The sequence below is a fragment of the Ranitomeya variabilis genome, chromosome 6, assembly GCF_051348905.1.
Source record: "Ranitomeya variabilis isolate aRanVar5 chromosome 6, aRanVar5.hap1, whole genome shotgun sequence".
In the NCBI taxonomy this organism is placed as follows: Eukaryota; Metazoa; Chordata; class Amphibia; order Anura; family Dendrobatidae; genus Ranitomeya; species Ranitomeya variabilis.
In genome coordinates, this window is record NC_135237.1 from 33,129,732 (window position 1) to 33,154,471 (window position 24,740).

General features: G+C 44.6%; 1 protein-coding gene and 1 long non-coding RNA gene across 2 annotated transcripts in view; one reads left to right on the plus strand and one right to left on the minus strand.

The window, feature by feature from the left end:
• Positions 1-24,740, minus strand: part of HEPACAM2 (HEPACAM family member 2) — a 99,184-nt gene that overhangs the window by 22,386 nt on the left and 52,058 nt on the right. Inside the window, exon 4 of the mRNA XM_077268174.1 lies at positions 3,470-3,766. Coding sequence (XP_077124289.1) covers positions 3,470-3,766 — 297 coding nt within the window. The remainder of the gene's footprint in view (positions 1-3,469; positions 3,767-24,740) is intronic.
• LOC143783386 (uncharacterized) lies at positions 7,960-9,189 on the plus strand. The gene is made up of 3 exons (XR_013217143.1): positions 7,960-8,009; positions 8,625-8,769; positions 9,122-9,189. It is a non-coding gene; the product is annotated as an uncharacterized LOC143783386 (long non-coding RNA).

Sequence of the window (24,740 nt, forward strand, 5' to 3'; positions counted from 1 at the left end):
CAACACTGGCAGTATATAGCACAACACTGGCAGTATACAGCACAACACTGGCAGTATACAGCACAACACTGGCAGTATATAGCACAACACTGGCAGTATACAGCACAACACTGGCAGTATATAGCACAACACTGGCAGTATATAGCACAGCACTGGCAGTATATAGCACAGCACTGGCAGTATACAGCCCAACACTGGCAGTATATAGCACAACACTGGCAGTATATAGCACAGCACTGGCAGTATACAGCACAGCACTGGCAGTATATATCACAACACTGGCAGTATACAGCACAACACTGGCAGTATACAGCACAACACTGGCAGTATATAGCACAACACTGGCAGTATACAGCACAACACTGGCAGTATACAGCACAACACTGGCAGTATATAGCACAACACTGGCAGTATACAGCACAACACTGGCAGTATATAGCACAACACTGGCAGTATATAGCACAGCACTGGCAGTATATAGCACAACACTGGCAGTATATAGCACAACACTAGCAGTATACAGCACAACACTGGCAGTATACAGCACAACACTGGCAGTATATAGCACAACACTGGCAGTATACAGCACAACACTGGCAGTATACAGCACAACACTGGCAGTATATAGCACAACACTGGCAGTATATAGCACAACACTGGTAGTATACAGCACAACACTGGCAGTATATAGCACAACACTGGCAGTATACAGCACAACACTGGTAGTATACAGCACAACACTGGCAGTATACAGCACAACACTGGCAGTATACAGCACAACACTGGTAGTATACAGCACAACACTGGCAGTATATAGCACAACACTGGTAGTATACAGCACAACACTGGCAGTATACAGCACAGCACTGGCAGTATATAGCACAGCACTGGCAGTATATAGCACAACACTGGCAGTATACAGCACAACACTGGCAGTATACAGCACAACACTGGCAGTATACAGCACAACACTGGCAGTATATAGCACAACACTGGCAGTATACAGCACAACACTGGCAGTATATAGCACAACACTGGCAGTATATAGCACAACACTGGCAGTATACAGCACAACACTGGCAGTATACAGCACAACACTGGCAGTATATAGCACAGCACTGGCAGTATATAGCACAACACTGGCAGTATATAGCACAACACTGGCAGTATACAGCACAACACTGGCAGTATACAGCACAACACTGGCAGTATATAGCACAACACTGGCAGTATACAGCACAACACTGGCAGTATATAACATCGGCTGTTACAGTAACAAACACAAACAGCATTAGACCTGAAATATCTGACACATCAGGGCTCATGTCTCCATGTCACTGACATGGTCAGGATGGGGACATTGTGATCACTGTCACCTTGCACCTAAACAAACCCATCTACATAGAGTTTGTATGTTCTGTCTATGTTTGTGCGGAGTTCCTCCTGTTGCTCCGAGTTTCTAGCTGATTTTCAGGCTGTGAGACTGTAGTTATTTGCACGGTCATTGTCATTTTGTGCCTGCTGATGTTTAGAGATATACACTAAAGAGAGAGGTTTCCTTTTGTTGCTGTATGTGGCATGAAGCTTGGTATATACCTGCAGCCATCACTAGGGGGAGCTTTATATCAGGTCCAATGTAGTAACAGTATGCAGTGAGCTCTTAAGCTCCCTCTAGTGGTGACAACAGGAAGTCAGAATTGTGTAACATGATTTAATGCAAGGAATTTGCACAGCCTTCCACCAAATAACAATCACCTGTTGACAAAAGCTACAAGTCTTGCAAAAATTTCTGCACTTCCTCGCTCCTTGTTAATTTTGAAAACTGCCAAGAACAGCGTGCAAGGATAACCAACAGAGGGTTGGTTCACCAACAGTCTACAAGGTTCATTACACAGAATCTGTCAGCAGGTTTTGCTACATAGTCTGAGAGCAGAATGATGTAGGGGTGTCACTTACTGGACTTTATGTTGCTGTTTCAATAAAATTTGTGTTTTATCAGCAGTCATTCATTACAGGACTAGGTGTATCGTGCCTCTTAGTCTTCTGCTCTGTGTAATCCACCATTCAAAATAGGGGATGTCACAGCTCACCTCCTCTTCCCGTACAATGACTGATAACACCTCTATATACAGTAGATAACACAGAATCCAGCAGTAACAATAGGTGATGTCACAGCTCACCTCCTCCTCCTGTACACCGACTGATAATACCTCTATATACAGTAGATAACACAGGATCCACCATTCACAATAGCTGAGGTCACAGCTCACCTCCTCCTCCTGTACAATGACTGATAACACCTCTATATACAGTAGATAACACAGGATCCATCATTCACAATAGGTGATGTCACAGCTCACCTCCTCCTCATGTACAATGGCTGATAACACCTCTATATACAGTAGATAACACAGGATCCACCATTCACAATAGGTGATGTCACAGCTCACTTCCTCCTCCTGTACAATGACTAATAACATCTCTATATGCAGTAGATAACACAGGATCCACCATTCATAATAGGTGATGTCACAGCTCACCTCCTCCTCCTCCTGTACAATGACTGATAACACCTCTATATACAGTAGATAACACAGGATCCACCATTCAAAATAGGGGATGTCACAGCTCACCTCCTGCTCCTCCTGAACAATGACTGATAACACCTCTATATACAGTAGATAACACAGGATCCTCCATTCACAATAGGTGATGCCACAGCTCACCTCCTCCTCCTGTACAAGGACTGATAACACCTCTATATACAGCAGATAACACAGGATCCACCATTCACAATACGTGATGTCACAGCTCACCTCCTCCTCCTGTACAATGACTGATAACACCTCTATATACAGTAGATAACACAGGATCCACCATTCACAATAGGGGATGTCACAGCTCACCTCCTCCTCCTGTACAATGACTGATAACACCTCTATATACAGTAGATAACACAGGATCCACCATTCACAATAGGGGGATGTCACAGCTCACCTTCTCCCCCTCCTGTACAATGACTTCTTGAGATATTACTTTTTGTTTTTTAATTTTACAGCTCATTGCCTTTGAGATCGACCACCGCTGCTAGACAGCTGGACATGTGCAGAGCTTACAAGCTCTTTGCTATTTAGCTTGTAAACACTTTTCTGAAGCTGGCCGAGATTGCTACAGCGCACCGCTACATTTAAATCCTGGCCACCTTCAATGGTCGGTCTCCAAGGTACAAAGCTGTAAATAAAAGTGTTAATATCTCAAGAACGGCTGAAAATTTTAATTAGCAGTAAATTGCAAAAATGCTTGTATTTTACAAGCACCATCTGACGTCATACATCTATGATGATGGGAATAACCCTTTAACTGAGAATTCACCCACAGGGTGTACGAAAATGAGACAATCCTTTAAAAAACAAAACAGTGTTCCACTGTGAAGATTTACTTTTGAGTTCAGCCTCCCAATATCCCCTACCTATGGGTGTGATGATGACTGTAAACTGCATCTCTTCCCCTTTCCCGGTGATGTTGTTGTACGCCCGGCACAGATAATCCACAGTTTTTTGTCTGACTTTCTCAGACAGGAGCTTGAAATAAGGTCCATAGATGACAATCTCAGAGGAGTTGTTGCCCCTCTGGATCCAGGCACAAGTATTTGGGGGATAGGAGTCGGCAGAACAGTCAAAGCGAACAGATTCTCCATTGGCAATAGTAAAGACTTCTCCGACCTTAAGTCCTTTGTCGGAGATGACACGTAGCCCATATGGTCCATCTGTCAAAAAGAAGACAGGGTGGGATGAGTAACAAATCACACAGAAACATAAAAAAAAATACTATGACAAGTAAGGGATTATGAATGCAATAAGTTGATCTGTTTTATGCTGATGAGGTGCAACAAGCCAGGAACAGGCTGAGCTGAGTTATAAAACTGGTAAAAGATTTTTCGATTATCAGTAAATGATCAAATGATTACGTGAGATCGATATTAGCCCATGTGAAAACATCTTTAAAGAACTTTCACACATGGCAGATTTATTTCAGACATTTCTCTGACTATATGTTTCGCCAGGACAGCGGGGTACTCGGTACCGGGTCCTTCGGTTCACAGGGGGATGTCACGGTGGCTGACCCGGTCCATGGCCCTGTGACGTCCGTGTAAAAGGGAAAGGTCTTTAAAGGGGAAATGTTCGTGACGCCACCTGTGGTATTTGGTCAGGGTGACCGACGCTGCTTTAAGGGGTCCGCTGGGGTGATGTTATGGCAGCTAGATGGTATATTCCCACAGGTGAAGTATGTACCCAGGGCTTCCCGGTGTGTAGATAGTGGATGGTGAGAGGTGCAGTGAAGAACCAGGACACAAGGTTGCAGACTCTTTACCTTTACTGAAGACTTCAGCATCCACAGTCCAGGACACCAGATTACAGGGCTGGCAGAGTCCTGCCGGTTTGGAGGCAAGTCCAGAGTTCCCTTGTCCAGGTGGAAATCAGTAGCCTTCCTCTAGTGCTACCGTGTTGTAGTCCCTTACTGCTAAGCTTCTCATAAGGTCCTCATATCTGTTGTAGATGTTATGTCTCTCTCTGTCCCCCGGATAGGATAGGACAAACCCGTATGACTGGTGGCTTGAGGCGGTTTATAGGGACTCTATCATGCCCCAGCCTCTAAGGTTGCCACCTTGCCTCCTGGGTGTAGAGCGGACAGGTAACGTGAAATTAGCTGTCCTGACGGGCTCTGGAGCAAGGCATAAAGAACATTACTCCCTCGGTGTTCCGGCTACCGGGCTTCTGCGCCTCAGAAGGAGGCAGCCTGTGCAGGGCTGGTCCCCTTCTGATATCCACTCCTTTGCTACGACTTCTTTTGCACGCTCGCTGCAATACAATTCTGCCTTCGATGTCTCTTTCCAGGAGCTGCAGCTCTGCGGGCATGCACAGCTCTGTGTCCTTCTCCCTCGATCTCTGACAGGATCCCACCCCTGTCAGGGACCAACTACCTGAGTGAAGCTCAGGCAGCAACTCTCTAACTTTCCCTACAGGTCACCAGTTTTACCAATGTGGGGAGTGACCTAATAAATAGGAGCAAGAGCTCCCCCTGGCGGCCTGGAGTGTGAAATGTGTTGCATGTTTGTGATACCTGGATGCAGTTGTCCTTCTTTGCCTCCAAATGTAACATCACTCTCCCCTAGAGGAAAATGACATTACTGCAACGACCAGGACGCTGGGGCGCTGTATATACATCTGATCAGAGCCGATGCTAGGCTTACTTTCACCATTTGCAAAGTTTCAGATTGTGTGTCACGACTCCCGGGTAATACTGCTGTGGGAAATGCTGCACACAGCAGCAAGCGAGCTGAACAAAACGCCAAGTTACTAACCAGGTTGCAAACAGGACCTGAACCATGTGACAGAGTGGGAGGTGGTCAGGGGCGAAGCCAGACGCCAGGGTGCAGAGAAGGGGTAAAGACAAGAGAGTTGTCAAACAAGCAAAGATCGGAGCCAGGAGCTCACAAAGTACCAAAGGGGAGAGACAGGGGATTGTCAGAAGTGAAGCCACAGCTCATAAATCCAGAAGAACAAACAGAGTAATGCAAGGAGAGCAAGGGAAACACTTTGCAAACCGGGCACACACTCCAGGGGTCAGGCACACAGACTAGAAGAACTTATAGCTGACAGCAAAACCTAGTCTGGAGTGGGTATAAATGCCCCTCCCAGATTGAAAGAGAGGATAACAAAATTAACTGTCAGGACTCTGAACATTTTTTACCTTTTGTGCATTACTGCCCTTTTCCAAGATGGCGTCTTTGGTCTCATGTGCACTGTGTCTTCCTGCTATAAAACTCCACCCCAGCCTTCAGTCTGTACTAGAGTATTCTGCCTTGCATCCAGCTCCTGACCTCTGGTGACTCCCTGGCTATATACCTGCTCCTGTGAACCTGTGTGGTGATCCTGCGACTCTGCTCTGAGTTCCTGCTGCATACACCAGTTTTCCAGTAATCCTCCTTCATCCGCTGCTCGTGTTTACTTCCATCTGCATTTGCTGGACATGTAAGCTGTTTTTGCTCTGCAAAAACCTGAGACTATTAACCAGGCCTCCCTGGTTGAGCTAAGATATGATTTGAACTGCCTTATAAGCTTATCTATCTGTGTTTGGACTAAGACAAGGATTTATTCGTGTCAAGTATCCTCAAGAATAACTGTGCTTCATAGACTTTCTGCTTGATTGCATTTTCCTCTGAAGTTCCCTATAGACTGCTGAGCTGCATTTAATATTTACACCAAGTGTTGTGGAGTTGAGTTTCTCTCTGCACCTGTTTGAATCACCGTGTGATAATATAGACTTTACCACTTATAAAACTGTGTCCTGTAGTTGTCTTGTTCCACGCAAAGAGTCTCCTGAGTTATCCCCTATAATTATTACAGGATACTCTAGCCATAAAAAAAAAGGAGACTGCTGGAACAATGACTGCAGAAAGCAGACTAGAGCAGGTGTTTTCCATAATTAGATCACTGCAGAAAGATGTGGAAGGTCTGCAAAAGAAGTTTGGAAGCTTTGAACACAATCAACAAGTGTTTGGACAAACTTTGCAGGACTTAAGCAACCGCATGGCAGCCCAGGAAAACAAACTTGCTGGCATATAGTCCCAGTATGGACGGGCTTTTCAGGACATAAGCACGCAAATAGCTGCACAAGTGACTTTACCCTCTGGGCAACCGCCACCAGCTAGCGCACGTAAGTTGCCCCCATTCAGATTTAATGGTGATGGCAAAAAATTTCGTGGCTTTGTGAATCAATGTATGCTATATTTTGATGTGCATGCTGACCGTTTTCCTACTGATAGATCCAAAGTATTGTGTGTAATAATGCTAATGACCTCACGAGCGCTCGCCTGGGCGAATCTGATGATTGAGTCTCGTGACCCACGGTTAAATGACTTGGATGATTTCTTGGCCGCTATGGCATTAATGTTTGATGACCCTAATCGCCGTGCAACCGCTGAATCTGCTTTGTTGTCTTTACGCCAGGCTAAACGTTCTGTTATTGAGTATGCCACTGAATTCAGGAGATTAGCGGTAGATACCAATTGGGACAGTTATGCACAATTGCCTATTTTTAAAAGGGGTCTCTCTAGTATTATAAAAGATGAACTAGCTCGCTCTGAATCACCACAAGAGCTAGAAACATTTATACAGCATTGTGTGCGCATAGACATTCGCCTTACTGAGCGTAGGCAGGAGAAATTTGCTGCATATAACCGTATTTCTAACTTTTCCCTTCCTTCCAAAGAGCCTGCAGGTAAAACCTCTCGGGAGGTGGAGGAGGTGCCCATGCAAATTGATTCCGTTCAGAGGCGCGAGATCAATGAGCACCGGGAGCATCGCCTTCGTGAAAGTCTATGTTTCTAGTGCGGCCAGTCTGACCACTTCTTGATCAATTGTCCTAAGTGTCCTAGACGGCCTAACAAGGTGCTAGCAGCAGTAGGGGAGTATGACAACTGTGATGATGAATCTGACATCTCTGAATGTAGCCTGCCTTTAAACGCTGTATTCCATTCACTTTCTATGACTTCACCCCCCAAGGAGCTGAAGGAGAAGAACTCTCACTGTTCTCTCCCTATTAAGATCCTGTGTTCAGGACAGTGGATTTCCAGTGCAGCTATGATTGACTCAGGTGCAGGTGGCAATTTCATGGATATCGCATTTGCCAAGGAACATGGTATTGAAATTCAGCAAAGAGCCTCTCCAATTACCATGGAAACAGTGGATGGGTCACCTTTAATCTCTGGGCCTGTGGATCAGAAGACCGTACCCCTTGAAATTTTGTTGGAGCCTAATCATCAGCAGCAACTTTCTTTCTTGCTAATTTCTTCTCCTCATTTTCCTGTGATTTTAGGCATTCCTTGGTTGCTTTCTCAGAACCCAATTATCAACTGGGAAACCAAGGAGATTATCTTTCCAACAAGGAGCAACTCAACGTTAACAGAAGCTGTCCCTAAGTCCACGGCTACGAAACCACATGTACAGGTGTTTTCTTTACCTCCAGCATATAAAGAGTTCTCTGACATCTGTGACAAGAAGAATGCAGATCAGCTTCCTCCACACAGGCATTATGACTGTCCCATTGAGCTGCTTCCTGGGGCAGCTATTCTTTTTGGTAATGTATACCCTTTGGAGGCACCTGAGCTTCAAGCCTTAAAGGAATATATTGATGAAAATCTGGCCAAAGGCTTCATACGTCCTTCTTCCTCACCAGCAGGGGCACCTATATTTTTTGTAAAAAAGAAGGATGGGACCCTGAGACCCTGTGTTGACTATCGGGAACTCAATAAGGTAGCCGTACGAAACCGTTACCCTTTGCCTCTGATTCCCAAATTACTGGAAAGAGTCCGCCATGCTAAGGTGTTCTCTAAACTGGATCTTCGTGGGGCTTATAATTTGGTGCGTATTCATCCAGGGGATGAGTGGAAGACAGCATTCCGATGCCGGTATGGACACTTTGAATATCTCGTGATGCCCTTCGGGCTTTGTAATGCCCCTGCAACGTTTCAACACCTTGCTAATGACATTTTCAGAGATTTGATGGAACAGTTTGTGGTGATCTATTTGGACGATGTTCTAATCTTTTCTGACTCTCTACAGGAACATGAAGAACATGTCAAAGCTGTTTTAAGACGTCTGAAAGAGAACCATCTGTATATCAAGCCGGAGAAATGCGAGTTCCATCGTTCTGAGATATAGTTCTTAGGTTATATCATCTCTCCCCAGGGGCTGAACATGGAATCTGGTAAGATTCAGGCTATCCTTGACTGACCGGTACCCAAGAACGTTAAGGAGGTCCAACGTTTTATTGGTTTTGCAAATTTCTACAGATGCTTCATTCGAAATTTTTATGATATTGTCCGTCCCATTACTTCCTTGACAAAGAAGGAAAAGCCCTTTAAGTGGTCATCACAGGCTCAAGAAGCTTTTGATCGGCTTAAGATCTGTTTCACATCAGCACCGCTGTTGATACACCCAGATCCAACACTTTCATTCATTGTGGAGGTAGACGCTTCTGATAATGCTTTGGGGGCTATTCTTTCCCAAACAACTGGAGAGAAGGGTCTGCTACATCCTTGTGCTTTCTTTTCCCATAGACTAACCTCAGCAGAGAAGAATTACGACGTGGGAGACAAGGAATTGCTGGCTATTATTGCGGCTTTCAAAGAATGGAGGCATCATCTGCAAGGAGCTGCACAACAGATCATAGTGCTAACTGACCATCGCAATTTAGAGTTCCTTAGATCCGCTAGATGTCTTTCTCCTCGTCAGGCTCGTTGGAACTTATTTTTAAATCAATTTAACTTTGTTATCTCGTACCGTCCAGGTTCTCGTAAATGGGAAGGCTGATGCTTTATCCCGAATCCATGCTGCGGATTCCGTACCTGGAGCCCCGTCCAAGACCATTCTATCTGATGCCAATTTCATCGGAGTTATCCACGATCAGGACTTGTGGAAGGAGTGCAGGGAGGCCTATGACGGTGATGTATTTCTGGCCAACCCATCTGTGGATATTAATCTTGTCTTTAAGGGTGGCATGTGGTTCAGAGATCGACGTATCTACGTCCCTGAGGTCGTCCGTCTGCAGATCCTCAAGTTGGTACATGACTCCAAGTTGGCTGGTCACAGGGGGGTACGGAAGACACAAGAGTTCCTGAGCCGATTCTTCTTGTGGAAAACTTGCCTGAAGGACACCAAGGACTATGTTCTCTCTTGCGAGGTATGTGCTCGTTACAAGACTCCTCATGTGGCACCTACGGGTCTTCTACAACCATTACCTGTTCCGTCCCGCCCTTGGGTGTCTATATCAATGGACTTTATTGTGGAGCTGCCTACATCAGGGGGCATCAATACAATCATGGTGGTAGTTGATCGCCTGACTAAAGCTGCTCATTTTGTTCCATGCACCAGCCTCCCCTCAGCTAAAGATACAGTGAACTTGGTTATACAGAATGTCTTTCGGTTGCATGGGGTTCCGGATGAGATCATCTCTGACCGTGGAGTACAGTTCACTTCAAGATTCTGGAAGGGGTTTTGCTCTGCACTAAATATTAATGTCTGTCTCTCTTCCACTTACCATCCTCAGACAAATGCTCAGACTGAGCATACCAACCAGACGCTGGAACAATATCTAAGATGCTATGTCAGCCCAGGGCCGGCGTTAGGGGCAGGCAGACTAGGCAGCTGCCTGGGGCCCCCGCTGCCCTAGGGGCCCCCAGCCAGGGGCAGACATACTGCTGATGGCACTGCTCCGGGGCCCAGAGGTGGAGGGGGGCCCCTGCAGGCAGGCCCGGTATCATGCAGGGTCGGGCCCCTCTCACTCCCTCCTGTAATCACGGAACACCGGGTGCCGGGGAGAGAGCGGGGCGCGAAGTGCAGGAGATCAAAAAGGGGGCGTGTCATGCAGGGAGAGATGCTGGCCAATGAACGCTTTCCTTACCTCACAGTGACTAGACTGAGGAGAGCGCTCACTGGCTGCCATCTGTCCCCCTGCATGGAGCGTCCCAATCGTGAGTACTCGCCTACAGTCAGGGGCCCCGGCTGCACAGCATATAGAGACATCAGTGGAGGAAGAGCAGGACTTCTTCTGCTCCCTCCACTGTTCTGTTCAGAGCAGGCTGCAGCGTCTCCTCACAGAGAAGAGATGGGGGAGGAGCTCACTGCAGGGGACAGCACGGCAGCAGCAGGGGGCCGATATCAGGTGCTGTCTGCTCTGTGCCCCATCCCCCACAGTGGGGTCTGCAGCCCTCTCCAGCTGAACTGACCTGCAGGGCTCATCTGATCACCTATAGAAGATTAGTATGTATGTATGTATGTATATGCTTGTATGTGTATGTGTGCATCTGTGTGTATCTATGTGTATGTTTCTGTCTGTGTGTGTGTATCTGTGTATGTACGGTATATGTGTGTATGTATGGTATAGTTGTATGGCTGTGTGTGTATGCATGTACAGTATGTGTGTATCTGTGTATGTGCAATAATTTGTATGGATATATGGTATATATGTATGTTTATGTGCATGTACATACAGTATATGTGTATGTACGGTATGTGTATATACTGTATGTGTGTATGTACGGTACGTGTATGTGTATCTGTATGTTCGGTATATGTGTGTGTATGCATGTACGGTATATGTATGTATGTACGGTATGTGCATTTGGGTGTATTTTATATGTATGTACGGTATGTGTGTACTATATGTATATAACTGTATCTGTGTATGTACGGTATATGTATGTGTATCTGTGTGTATGTACGGTATATGTGTGTATGGCATTTGTGTGAATGTACGGTATATGCATGTGTGTATGTACGGTATGTGTATGTATGATGGTATATGTATGTGTATCTGTTTGTATGTATGATATATGTATGTGTTTGCATATACTGTATTTGTATGTGTATCTGTGTGTACGTACGGTGTATGTATGTGTATTTGTGTGTATGTATGGTATATGTATGTACGGTATGTGTATACTATATGTGTATATAACTGTATGTGTGTATGCATGTAATGTGTATGTCTGTGTATGTACGGTATGTGTATCTGTGTGTATGTACGGTGTATGTATGTACAGTATATGCCGGAACAAAAATCATTGTTCTCATCAGCACATCGCCCAGTTAAAACTGCAGATATTCTGCTAAGATGATACTATATGGGGACAGATTGATTTACTAGTGATCATTCTGTCCCCAGCCAGTGTAAAGAGGCTGGAAACAAGTGGCGAATGACTTCAATATTGTTGATCACGCTCGTTTAGTGGCCTGAAATCAGCGCATGTAGCTACAACCAAAATGTTTCTGTTGGTGCAATATGTTAGCATTTGGGGCCCCATTTTAAACTTTTGCCTAGGGCCCCACTTTGCCTAAAACCGGCCCTGTGTCAGCCATCTCCAGGATGATTGGTTGGAGTTGCTGCCATTAGCCGAATTTTCATATAATAATTTTCAGAGCGCCTCCACTAAATTTACACCTTTCTTTGCCAATCTGGGTTATCATCCGTGTATTTTACCTAGGTCTCCAATTAATTCTCCGGTTTCGGCAGTGGAGGAAAGGCTGACTGCGATGAGAGAAAAACCTGGAGGTTCTGAAGGAATCCCTGACCACAGCTCAAGAACGTTATAAGAGATCGGCTGATAGATTCCGTAAACCTGCACCCATGTTCAAGGTAGGAGATTCCGTGTGGTTAGCAACTAAGAATCTGAAGTTAAACGTTCCTTCACAAAAACTTGGACAGAGGTTCATTGGCCCTTTCAAGATCAACGGTATTGTGAGCTCTGTGGCCTGCCGGCTGAAGCTGCCTAGGACAATGAAGGTACACCCAGTTTTTCATGTATCTTTACTAAAGCCTGTATCTCCTAATACCTTCCAGGGACGTGTTGTGCCACCTCCGCAGCCTGTGGTGATTGATGGGCAAGAACAATTTGTGGTGGAGGAAATTATTGATTCCAGGATTCGCAGGAATCGGCTCCAATATCTGATAAGATGGCAGGGATATCCCCCTGAGGAAGACTCTTGGGAACCTGTGGAAAACATCAATGCCCAACAGAAGATTTCTCGTTTTCATCAGAGATTCCCTGAGAAACCAGGTCCAGGATCATCCTGAGGCCGCTTCTAAGGAGGAAGTAATGTTAGGACTCTGAACATTTTTTACCTTTTGTGCATTACTGCCCTTTTCCAAGATGGCGTCTTTGGTCTCATGTGCACTGTGTTTTCCTGCTATAAAACTCCACCCCAGCCTTCAGTCTGTGCAAGAGTATTCTGCCTTGCATCCAGCTCCTGATCTCTGATTACTCCCTGGCTATATAACTGCTCCTGTGAACCTGTGTGGTGATCCTGCTACTCTGCTCTGAGTTCCTGCTGCATACACCAGTTTTCCAGTAATCCCCCTTCATCCGCTGCTCGTGTTTACTTCTATCTGCATTTGCTGGACATGTAAGCTGTTTCTGCTCTGCAAAAACCTGAGACTATTAACCAGGCCTCCCTGGTTGAGCTAAGATATGATTTGAACGGCCTTATAAGCTTATCTATCTGTGTTTGGACTAAGACAAGGATTTATTCGTGTCAAGTATCCTCAAGAATAACTGTGCTTCATAGACTTTCTGCTTGATTGCATTCTCCTCTGAAGTTTTCTATAGACTGCTAAGCTGCGTTTAATATTTACACCAAGTGTTGTGGACTTGAGTTTCTCTCTGCACCTGTTTGAATCACCGTGAGAGAATAAAGACTTTACCACTTATAAAACTGTGTCCTGTAGTTGTCTTGTTCCACGCAAAGAGTCTCCTGAGTTAACCCCTATAATTATTACATTAACCCTGAGAGAACAGGACAATAACCATGTCCTAACCATGACATTGTGATCCTAGACCTAATATCAAAATCCCCTGGCCAAAGCAGAGTGGCTTGTTGGCACCTACCTGGCACATACCCATGGACAGAGCAGTATGCTGGCTCAATAGAAAGCCTCTTGGCCCATATACCAATCTCTTCACGTTGCAGGATAAGCTGAGTAAAGTTCACAGGGCTCGGACCTCCACGAAGTTAACTCTTTATTTCATAGAATCATAGAATATTAGAGTTGGAAGGGACCTCCAGGGTAATTGTTTCCATTTCCCTGCTCAATGCAGGATTCACTAAATCATCTCAGACAGATGTCTGTCCAGCCTCTGTTGGAAAACTTCCATTGAAGGAAAACTCACAACCTCTCGTGGCAGCCCGTTCCACTCATTGATCACCCTCACTATCAAAGTTTTTTCTAATATCTAATCTGTATCTTCTCCCTTTCAGTCTCATTCCATTGCTTCTTGTGTTTCCATGTGCAAATGAGAATAATGATGATCCCTCTACACTGTGACATCCTTTCAGATATTTGTACACAGCTATTAAGTCTCCTCTTAGCCTTCTTTTTTGCAAGCTAAACATTCCCAGTGTCATCGGATTACCGCGACATAGAGGGGCCAGAAGACCACAGTGTCTGATTGCTCCTACTCCTGCAATGAAAAGAAGCACTTAACCTTCTCTTTAAACGGTGCAAATTTATTTTGGCAGTACAGGGGTTAATCAGCCATATTCAGAGCTCTGGGAGATAGCTCTCTCAGCTGAGCACGGTTAGCCAATTCTATACCCTGTGTATTCTTGGTCCTGACTGACACACATTGTCAGATATAGCTTATGCTGCATGGCTGAGAGCATAGTAGTTGGTGGTTATTATAGGAGAAGGCGTTTGGTGGACTTCTGTGACTGCTGCTTGGTTTAGTGATTGTCATAATTACCTTCTTCTCCTCCTTTGGTTTTACCCCATCCTCTACTCCCCAGTGCATTCCTCTGTTATATATGAGTGTATATTTGTATGCCTGGTATTTTCAGTTTTCCCTGTTCGTGTTCCCTTGTTCATCTGGTTGGTGTAATATGGTGTACTGTTACTACCCGCTTCCCTGGGTAGGGGAAGGTACAGAGGGCTGATTCAGGCAATAAGGCAACGGTGGCGGCCCCGGCATCTTCTGTTGTGAACTCCGTTTTCAGGCTCCCTCTTGTGGTTTGGTTTATTATCCTGCGGGTCTGCTGGATCAGCTGCCTCGTTATTCACCAGGGAGGCTCCTATTTAGCTCTGCTTCACTTCCACTTGTTGCCGGCTGTCAATGTATTCAGTGCTATTCTGATTACTCCTGATTATCTCGTTTTCTGCCTCTTCAGGATAAGCTAAGTTCTGTTTGAATATTTTTTGCTCATCTGCCTGCAATATGATTTCTGTGTATGATGAGTCTAGTCCAGCTTGCTAACATGTGATTTCTTTTTGCTGGTAAGCTCTGGGGTATGGAGTTGCTTCCCCCGCACCGTTAGTTGGTGCGGGGGCTCGAGCAATCTCTGCGTGGATATTTTGAATAGGGTTTTTTATTGACCGCACAGTTTCCTTCCTATTTTCTGCTATCTAGTATTAGCGGGCCTCATTTGCTAAATCTGATTTCATCTCTGCGTTTGTGCTTTCCCCTTAACTCACCGTTAATATTTGTGGGGGGCTATTCTATATCTTTGGGGTCTTCCACTGAGGCAAGCCTCCGGGAATAGTCAGTTTCTCAGGCCGTGACGAGACGTCTAGGATTTTTAGGTAACGTTCCATGGCTGCCTATAGTTGTTTGCGGATAGGATCAGGTTGCGGTCAATCTAGTTACCACTTCCCCAGAGCTAGTAGTCTGTTCAGTTACTTAGCTAGTCCGACCTGCGATCCTTTCCACTAGGATCATAACAGTACAGCCGGCCTATAAAGTGTTAATTGCATGGCAGAAGCAGGAGAAATGAAGCTTGGAGATATTTTTTTTTTTTTTGCTGCCGTGTGTCTAGCTGCTGTGTGTCTGGCTTCTCTCCTCCTCTTAATCTTGGTGTGGCTCTGAGTTCAGCTGCTGATATGGATATCCAGAGTTTAGCCTCCAGTGTAGGTCATCTTGCTGCAAGGGTACAAAGTATTCAGGATTTTGTTGTGCACAGTCCTATGTCAGAGCCTAGAATACCTATTCCGGAGTTGTTTTCTGGAGATAGATCTAGGTTCCTGAATTTTAAGAACAATTGCAAGTTGTTTCTTTCTTTGAAACCTCGTTCCTCTGGGGATTCTGTTCAGCAAGTTAAGATTATTATTTCTTTCTTGCGTGGCGACCCTCAAGATTGGGCTTTCGCATTGGCTCCAGGGGATCCTGCATTGCTCAGTGTGGATGCGTTTTTTCTGGCCCTTGGATTGCTCTATGAGGAACCTAATCTTGAGAACCAGGCTGAAAAAGCATTGTTGGCCCTCCCTCAGGGGCAAGATGATGCAGAGGTGTACTGCCAGAAATTTCGGAAATGGTCGGTTCTTACTCAATGGAATGAGTGTGCCCTGGCTGCAAATTTCAGAAAAGGTCTTTCTGAAGCCATTAAGAATGTCATGGTGGGGTTCCCTACGCCTGCAGGTCTGAATGAGTCAATGACTCTGGCCATTCAGATTGATCGGCGTTTGCGGGAGCGCAAACCTGCGCACCATTTGGCGGGGTCTTCTGAACAGACACCTGAGTCTATGCAATGTGATAGTATTCTGACCAGAAGTGAACGGCAAAATTATAGATGGCAAAATGGGTTGTGCTTTTACTGTGGTGACTCAGCTCATGTTATCTCAGCATGCTCTAAGCGCACAAAAAAGATTGATAAATCTGTCACCATCGGTACTTTACAGCCTAAGTTTATTTTGTCTGTTACCCTGATTTGTTCCCTGTCATCTTACCCGGTAATGGCTTTTGTGGATTCAGGTGCTGCCCTGAGTCTGATGGATTTGTCATTTGCCAGGCGCTGTGGTTTTGTTTTGGAGCCTTTAAAATTCCCTATTCCACTAAGGGGAATTGATGCTACACCATTGGCTACGAATAAACCTCAGTACTGGACACAAGTGACCATGTGCATGACTTCTGTTCATCAGGAGGTGATTCGCTTTCTTGTATTGCATAATTTGCATGATGTTGTCGTGTTGGGCCTGCCATGGTTGCAGACTCATAATCCAGTCCTGGATTGGAAAGCAATGTCCGTGTCAAGTTGGGGTTGTCAGGGAATTCATGGCGACGCTCCTGTGGTGTCAATTGCTTCATCCACTCCTTCTGAGGTCCCTGCGTTTTTGTCAGACTACCAGGATGTATTTGATGAGCCCAAACTCAGTTCTCTACCTCCTCATAGGGATTGTGATTGTGCTATAAATTTGATTCCTGGTAGTAAGTTTCCTAAGGGACGACTTTTCAATTTGTCAGTGCCGGAGCATGCTGCTATGCGGAGTTATATAAAGGAGTCTTTGGAGAAAGGACTTATTCGCCCCTCCTCCTCCCCTCTTGGTGCGGGGTTCTTTTTTGTGGCTAAGAAGGATGGTTCCTTGAGACCTTGTATTGATTATCGCCTTCTAAACAAAATCACGGTCAAATTTCAGTATCCTTTGCCATTGTTATCTGATCTGTTTGCTCGCATTAGGGGGTCTAGTTGGTTCACCAAGATAGATCTTCGTGGTGCGTATAACCTTGTGCGTATTAAGCAGGGTGATGAATGGAAAACTGCATTTAATACGCCCGAAGGCCATTTTGAGTACTTGGTGATGCCTTTTGGACTTTCTAACGCTCCTTCTGTCTTTCAGTCCTTTATGCACGACATCTTCCGCGAATATCTGGATAAATTTATGATTGTGTATCTGGATGATATTCTGTTTTTTTCGGATGATTGGGAGTCCCATGTTAAGCAGGTCAGGATGGTGTTTCAGGTCCTGCGTGCCAATGCTTTATTTGTGAAGTGCTCAAAATGTCTTTTTGGAGTCCAGAAGGTCTCTTTTTTGGGTTTCATTTTTTCTCCTTCTGCTATTGAGATGGACCCAGTCAAGGTTCAGGCTATTTATGACTGGACTCAGCCTACATCTGTTAAGAGTCTTCAGAAGTTCTTGGGTTTTGCTAATTTTTACCGTCGCTTCATCGCTAATTTTTCTGGTGTTGTTAAGCCATTGACGGATTTGACCAAGAAGGGTTCTGATGTTACTAATTGGTCTCCTGCGGCTGTTGAGGCCTTTCGGGAACTGAAGCGCCAGTTTTCTTCGGCTCCGGTCTTATGTCAGCCAGACGTCTCCCTTCCTTTCCAGGTCGAGGTTGATGCTTCTGAGATTGGAGCGGGGGCTGTTTTGTCGCAGAGAAGCTCTGATGGCTCTGTGATGAAGCCATGTGCTTTCTTTTCAAGAAAGTTTTCGCCTGCCGAGCGGAATTATGATGTTGGTAATCGGGAGTTGTTGGCTATGAAGTGGGCATTTGAGGAGTGGCGACATTGGCTCGAGGGAGCTAAGCATCGTGTGGTGGTCTTGACTGATCACAAGAATTTGATTTATCTCGAGTCGGCCAAGCGGCTGAATCCTAGACAGGCTCGTTGGTCGTTGTTTTTCTCTCGTTTTGATTTTGTGGTCTCATACCTGCCGGGTTCGAAGAATGTGAAGGCTGATGCTCTTTCTAGGAGTTTTGTGCCTGACTCTCCTGGTGATTCAGAGCCAGCTGGTATCCTCAGAGAAGGGGTGATTTTGTCTGCCATCTCCCCAGATATGCAACGAGTGCTGCAGGAGTTTCAGGCGGATAGACCTGACCGTTGTCCACCGGAGAGACTGTTTGTCCCGGATAGATGGACCAGCAGAGTTATTTCCGAGGTTCATTCTTCGGTGTTGGCAGGCCATCCTGGGATTTTTGGTACCAGAGATTTGGTGGCTAGGTCCTTCTGGTGGCCTTCCTTGTCGCGGGATGTGCGTTCCTTTGTGCAGTCTTGTGGAATTTGTGCTCGGGCTAAGCCTTGCTGTTCTCGTGCCAGTGGCTTGTTGTTGCCTTTGCCTGTCCCGAAGAGGCCTTGGACGCACATTTCCATGGATTTTATTTCAGATCTCCCTGTCTCTCAGAGAATGTCGGTCATTTGGGTGGTGTGTGATCGTTTTTCTAAAATGGTCCATTTGGTGCCCTTGCCTAAGTTGCCTTCCTCCTCCGAGTTGGTTCCTCTGTTTTTTCAAAATGTGGTTCATTTGCACGGGATCCCTGAAAATATTGTTTCCGACAGAGGATCCCAGTTTGTGTCTAGATTTTGGCGGACCTTTTGTGCTAAGATGGGCATTAATTTGTCTTTTTTCGTCAGCCTTCCATCCTCAGACGAATGGCCAAACCGAGCGCACTAATCAGACTTTGGAAACCTATTTAAGATGTTTTGTTTCTGCTGATCAGGACGACTGGGTGACTTTTTTGCCATTGGCCGAGTTTGCCCTTAATAATCGGGCTAGCTCTGCTACTTTGGTTTCACCTTTTTTTTGTAATTCAGGGTTTCATCCTCGTTTTTCCTCGGGTCAGGTGGAGTCTTCTGACTGTCCTGGAGTGGATGTTGTGGTGGATAGGTTGCATCAGATTTGGAATCATGTGGTGGACAATTTGAAGCTGTCACAAGAGAAGGCTCAGCGCTTTGCCAACCGCCGTCGCTGTGTGGGTCCCCGACTTCGCGTTGGGGATTTGGTGTGGTTGTCTTCTCGCTTTGTTCCTATGAAGGTCTCCTCTCCTAAGTTTAAGCCTCGGTTTATCGGTCCTTATAGGATTTTGGAAGTCCTTAACCCTGTGTCATTTCGTTTGCACCTCCCGGCATCGTTTGCTATTCATAATGTGTTCCATCGGTCGTTGTTGCGGAGGTATGTGGTGCCTGTGGTTCCTTCGGTTGAGCCTCCTGCCCCTGTGCTGGTTGAGGGAGAATTGGAATACGTGGTGCAGAAGATCTTGGATTCTCGTATTTCTAGACGGAGGCTTCAGTATTTGGTTAAGTGGAAAGGCTATGGTCAGGAGGATAATTCCTGGGTTGTCGCCTCTGATGTTCATGCGGCCGATTTGGTTCGTGCCTTCCATGTGGCTCACCCTGATCGCCCTGGGGGTTTTGATGAGGGTTCGGTGACCCCTCCTCAAGGGGGGGGTACTGTTGTGAACTCCGTTTTCAGGCTCCCTCTTGTGGTCACAGATGGTATTGTGTGACTTTGGTTTTTTGGCTCCCCCTGGTGGTTTGGTTTATTATCCTGCGGGTCTGCTGGATCAGCTGCCTCGTTATTCACCAGGGAGGCTCCTATTTAGCTCTGCTTCACTTCCACTTGTTGCCGGCTGTCAATGTATTCAGTGCTATTCTGATTACTCCTGATTATCTCGTTTTCTGCCTCTTCAGGATAAGCTAAGTTCTGTTTGAATATTTTTTGCTCATCTGCCTGCAATATGATTTCTGTGTATGATGAGTTTAGTCCAGCTTGCTAACATGTGATTTCTTTTTGCTGGTAAGCCCTGGGGTACGGAGTTGCTTCCCCCGCACCGTTAGTTGGTGCGGGGGCTCAAGCAATCTCTGCGTGGATATTTTGAATAGGGTTTTTTATTGACCGCACAGTTTCCTTCCTATTTTCTGCTATCTAGTATTAGCGGGTCTCATTTGCTAAATCTGATTTAATCTCTGCGTTTGTGCTTTCCCCTTAATTCACCGTTAATATTTGTGGGGGGCTATTCTATATCTTTGGGGTCTTCCACTGAGGCAAGTGAGGACTTACTTTCCCTCCAGGAATAGTCAGTTTCTCAGGCCGTGACGAGACGTCTAGGATTTTTAGGTAACGTTCCACGGCTGCCTATAGTTGTTTGCGGATAGGATCAGGTTGCGGTCAATCTAGTTACCACTTCCCCAGAGCTAGTAGTCTGTTCAGTTACTTAGCTAGTCAGACCTGCGATCCTTGCCACTAGGATCATAACAATCTTCACCTTCAGAAGTAACCCAGGAGAGCAGGGCATTAGGGACAGGGAAGGAGGACCGCTGGTCCAGGGTCACCCGACAGAGTCGTAACACCCAGATTCTTTAACAGTTCCTCGTAGGACATACTTTGCAGTCCGCTCACCATACTGGTAGCTCTTCTCTGAACTTGCTCCAGTTTGTTCATGTCTATTTTAAAATGTGGTGCCCAGAATTGGACACAGTATTCCAGATGAGGCCTGAGTACTCAAGATTGTTGGGACTGAATTAAATTGTCTTAGTTTTGAAAAGTAATAAAAACCAGAATGTTGGCATTCACAGGCAAGAAAAGAAAAACCTTGAAAATGCTGAAAACATAAAAGTGTATTAGAGTTTTCCGTTGTAAATTAATTAAGTTTTGCTTGATATAAAACTAGAAAGAGAATTTCCTACAAAAAAAAAAAAATCTTTAGGTAGAGGTGAGCAACTTCACTGCTCAATTTCAAAATATTGCATCGTTCTTTTGTCAAGTTATAACTTATTTTCAAAGTCTTTTTTGAAAAAAAGGGATGTCAGCTAGCCCAATTATCATGATCTATCCATAGGAAAGGTCAGAAATATCAGATTGGTAAGGGTCTGACACATGGCACCATCATTGATCAGCTGTTTTCAGCTTCAGGGGCGACTGAATGTATTCAGAGTACAGAGTTGGAAGAGGTTCAGCTCCATAGACTGTTTAGCGGCTTCTCTTATACATAAAGCATAAAGCCAGGCGCGTAACAATCGTGGTTGCAGAGGGTCGCACACCCGGTCACAAGCCCTCCTAGAAAGAAGACCCCCATGAAATATTCCCTTATCCCTCTGGATGAAAAGGATCCAGCAAGTTTAGGGGATAGGTGACCACCTTTAACAAAACTTAAGAAAAGCCAGGTTGCCATGCCAGTATTGGCACAAGCCAAGGTAGAAGGCTGTATCACCTTACAAAGAGGGTGCCCAAGTCGAGTGATGAATCTGATGCCCTCCCCGAGACTTCAGGATAGACATCCTATAAAGGCACCACATCAAGAAAAGTCTTTGTGGAAAGTGAAGACTTGTGAGTAAACTGATTTATAACTACACTGTGTAATACTTCGTTTCACCTGTGGCGGCGCTGTGGGGAAACTGAGCACCTATTGCCACAGATTATACCTTGTCCACAGCGGTCTATCAGCAGGAAATCCTGTAATCCGTTTATCAAATCTAATCAAGTGCAATATTTTTGATTTCACAAATGACAAAATAAAAGCTAAAAACAAGAAAACATGAAAGCAATGTCTGCAGGCAATGACAATAAATTACTGCAAAAAAACAAAGAATAACAGCAATTAATTAGCACCTACGTATAAACCCAAACACACTGAGCAGATGGAGCAAATATAAGAGCCATATGTGCATGTAATTAGAGATATCGGGTCCCTGCAGAAATCAAGAACCAGACTTATCTCAGGATCAATGCAGCTTCATGTGCAGGAAAACAGAGGGTAAGAGCAAGGGAGCAGCTGCAAACAGCGCCTCTCTCTCTCTGGAGGACCCAACATGTTCATGCATTACAAGGACGACCTATTAATTTTAATGGAAACTGTAATTCTTTATAGCTCCTGCGGGGGTGCTGTAGGGAAATGAAAGACTTGCAGATTGCTCCACAGCTGATCGCTGCTATTTCTACGTTGATATAGATGTACGAGAGCTTGTTTTTTGAAGCAAGGGTTGTAGATTTGATTGACATAATTTAATTTACCATATAATGTATCAACAAATGTAAAAAAAAAAAAAATTCAAGTGCAGCAAAATTATGAATGAAAACTCAATTCCACCATTTCCGAATTTCGGTTTTACGGCATTAATTATATTAAAAAAATAACTTGGAAACATGTTTCTCCAGGTCAGTCTGATTTCGACGACGCCAAACAAGCAGAATTTTTTTCACTGTTTCAGTGGCTGAAACAAAAACAAAAAATCTGAACTTTGCAACAACAAAAAAAAGTGGCTTGTGTCGCCATTTTTTTGAGACTGGTAAGTTTTTTTATTCTTCCATCGTTGGAGTTGGGTGCAAGCTGTTTTTTTTATGTGACAAACATACATTTTTACTAATGAATTTTTGGGATACATACAATGTATTGATTGCCGTTTACTGCATTTTTTTTTGGGGGGGGAGGGGGAGGAGTACAAAAATGTAAAAGATATAACCTATTTTTGAACTTTTTTTTTTACAATTTTGCTATATATGTTTGGGGAAAAGGTGGGTGATTTAACCTAGAAATTCAAAAAGAAAAAAAAAAAAAAATATATATATATATATATATATATATATATATATATATATATATATATATATGATAATATTATTATTAATAATAATAATATGAAAAATAAATATATATAATTATACACTGTATATAATGACAAAATAAAAAAAATATAAAATTTATATATATATATATATATATATATATATATATATATATATATATATACACACACACACACACACATACATATATATATATATATACCCAAAGTGTTTTTTACATTTTGGATTAGTCCTTAGGGGATTTGAACCTGCACTTCCTTGATCGCCTATTTAATACTGTAATGTTGCAGTGTCTTGGTAAGTTGCCAATCTGCTAAGAAGCAGATCCATTGACCACAGGGTGGGCTTCATGGGTTTTCTGTCATGTTAGACACATACTGTATGTCATGACGACTCATCAGAACTGACAGCCGCCATGTTGAAGCCTTTTAAATGCCGCCATCATGGTTGAGAGCGACATTTAACAGGTTAACCTGTCGTGTTAGGCGCGTGCTGTGATCGCGTCAGTTACTTGAGGGTGCAGGATTAGCTCCTGAAACGACTCCCAACAAACAGAATGCACATCCGCCGTACACGTATGCCAGATGTCGCTAAGGGATTAATTGGCGGTCTCTTTTCGGTTCTTAATGTTGCACCATCATCTGCCTCTGCTGAAGCGGGCACCACAGAAAACCTGGCACCTGAGGTCTGTTACTTCCATTATATTATGACTTGTGTTAGGAACGGTATTATTTAGTCATTATATATCACTGATAGGTTACCGGTATGTTATGCTATTTAGTCACTGTATGGCGGTATGGTATTATACTATGGCCACTGTATGGCGGCACAGTGTTATACTATGGACACTGTTGTGTGGCATGGTATACTATGGACACTGTATGGCGACACGGTATTTACTATGGGCACTTTATGGCGCCATGGTGTTTTACTATAGGCATTGTATGACAGCACTGTATTATAGTATGGACACTGTATGACAGCACAGTATTAGAATATGGATACTATATGGCAGCACAGTATTATACTATGAACACTGTATGGGGCCATGGTATTCTACCATGGACATCGTATGACAGCATTGTATCATATTATGGACACAGTATGGCGGCACAGTATTATACTATTGGCACTGTATGGTGCCACAGTATTACATTATGGCCACTGTATGCAGGCACGGCATTATATTTTGAGCACTGTATGTAGGACCAGTATTATGCTATTGGCCCTGTATGGCAACACATTATATACCATAGGCTCTGTATGGTGGTACATTATTATATCCTGGGCATTGTATGACAGCACGGTATTATACTATGGGCAATGTATGACGGCACTTAAGCATGAGAACTTTTTATCGGATCACCTGAGATTACCTGGATCATTTTACCTGGTTCTGAATGCCCTTGTCATGTACTTAGCAACCCGGAGATCGCTCGCTATGGCCGAGCATTGGCATAACATCGATACTCATTTTCGGCCTGTCATGCAGATAAGCTCCATAGAGAACTCATCAGAGTCGTCGCTGCTGTTTACCCAATGCCTTGTAAATCCATAAATCACCTGTTTTGCTGAGACTTTCCTCCTGCGGGTTTGGTGCTGATTGGTTATGTCAGCAGCACCCTGCCGCCCATTCTGTCACTGAGCAGATGGCATGTACTTAGAGTGAGGGACCTTTTTATCATTGCACACCCCCGCAGTCTCAACATATGGTGCACGGGAACCTTACGAGCAGGCTCGCTTTCTGCAAACATGTTATTGACGATATATAGATGGAAATTTACTGCTCCAAGGAGCCGCTGCCATATTCTGCGCAGAGGAGGTTAACTCTTTGACAGATGGAGACGAGACCCAGTTATTGTGGATTGTGAAACTGGTCGAAGGGTGACGGTCAACAGCGGCATAGCGGTCATCTACATAAAGGAGGCGCGAGACAAAGATCATTGACTAATAATTATAATTAGGCAATAACCAGAGTTTTGGGTTATGTTTGTGAGAGACTTACAGTAATCGCAGAGCCGCTAATCTGACCTATAGAAGTCACCCCAAACATTATAGGAGAGGTGACATCGGGGAGGGTCTGAGATGGAAATGATTGCCCCAGGCCAGACCCC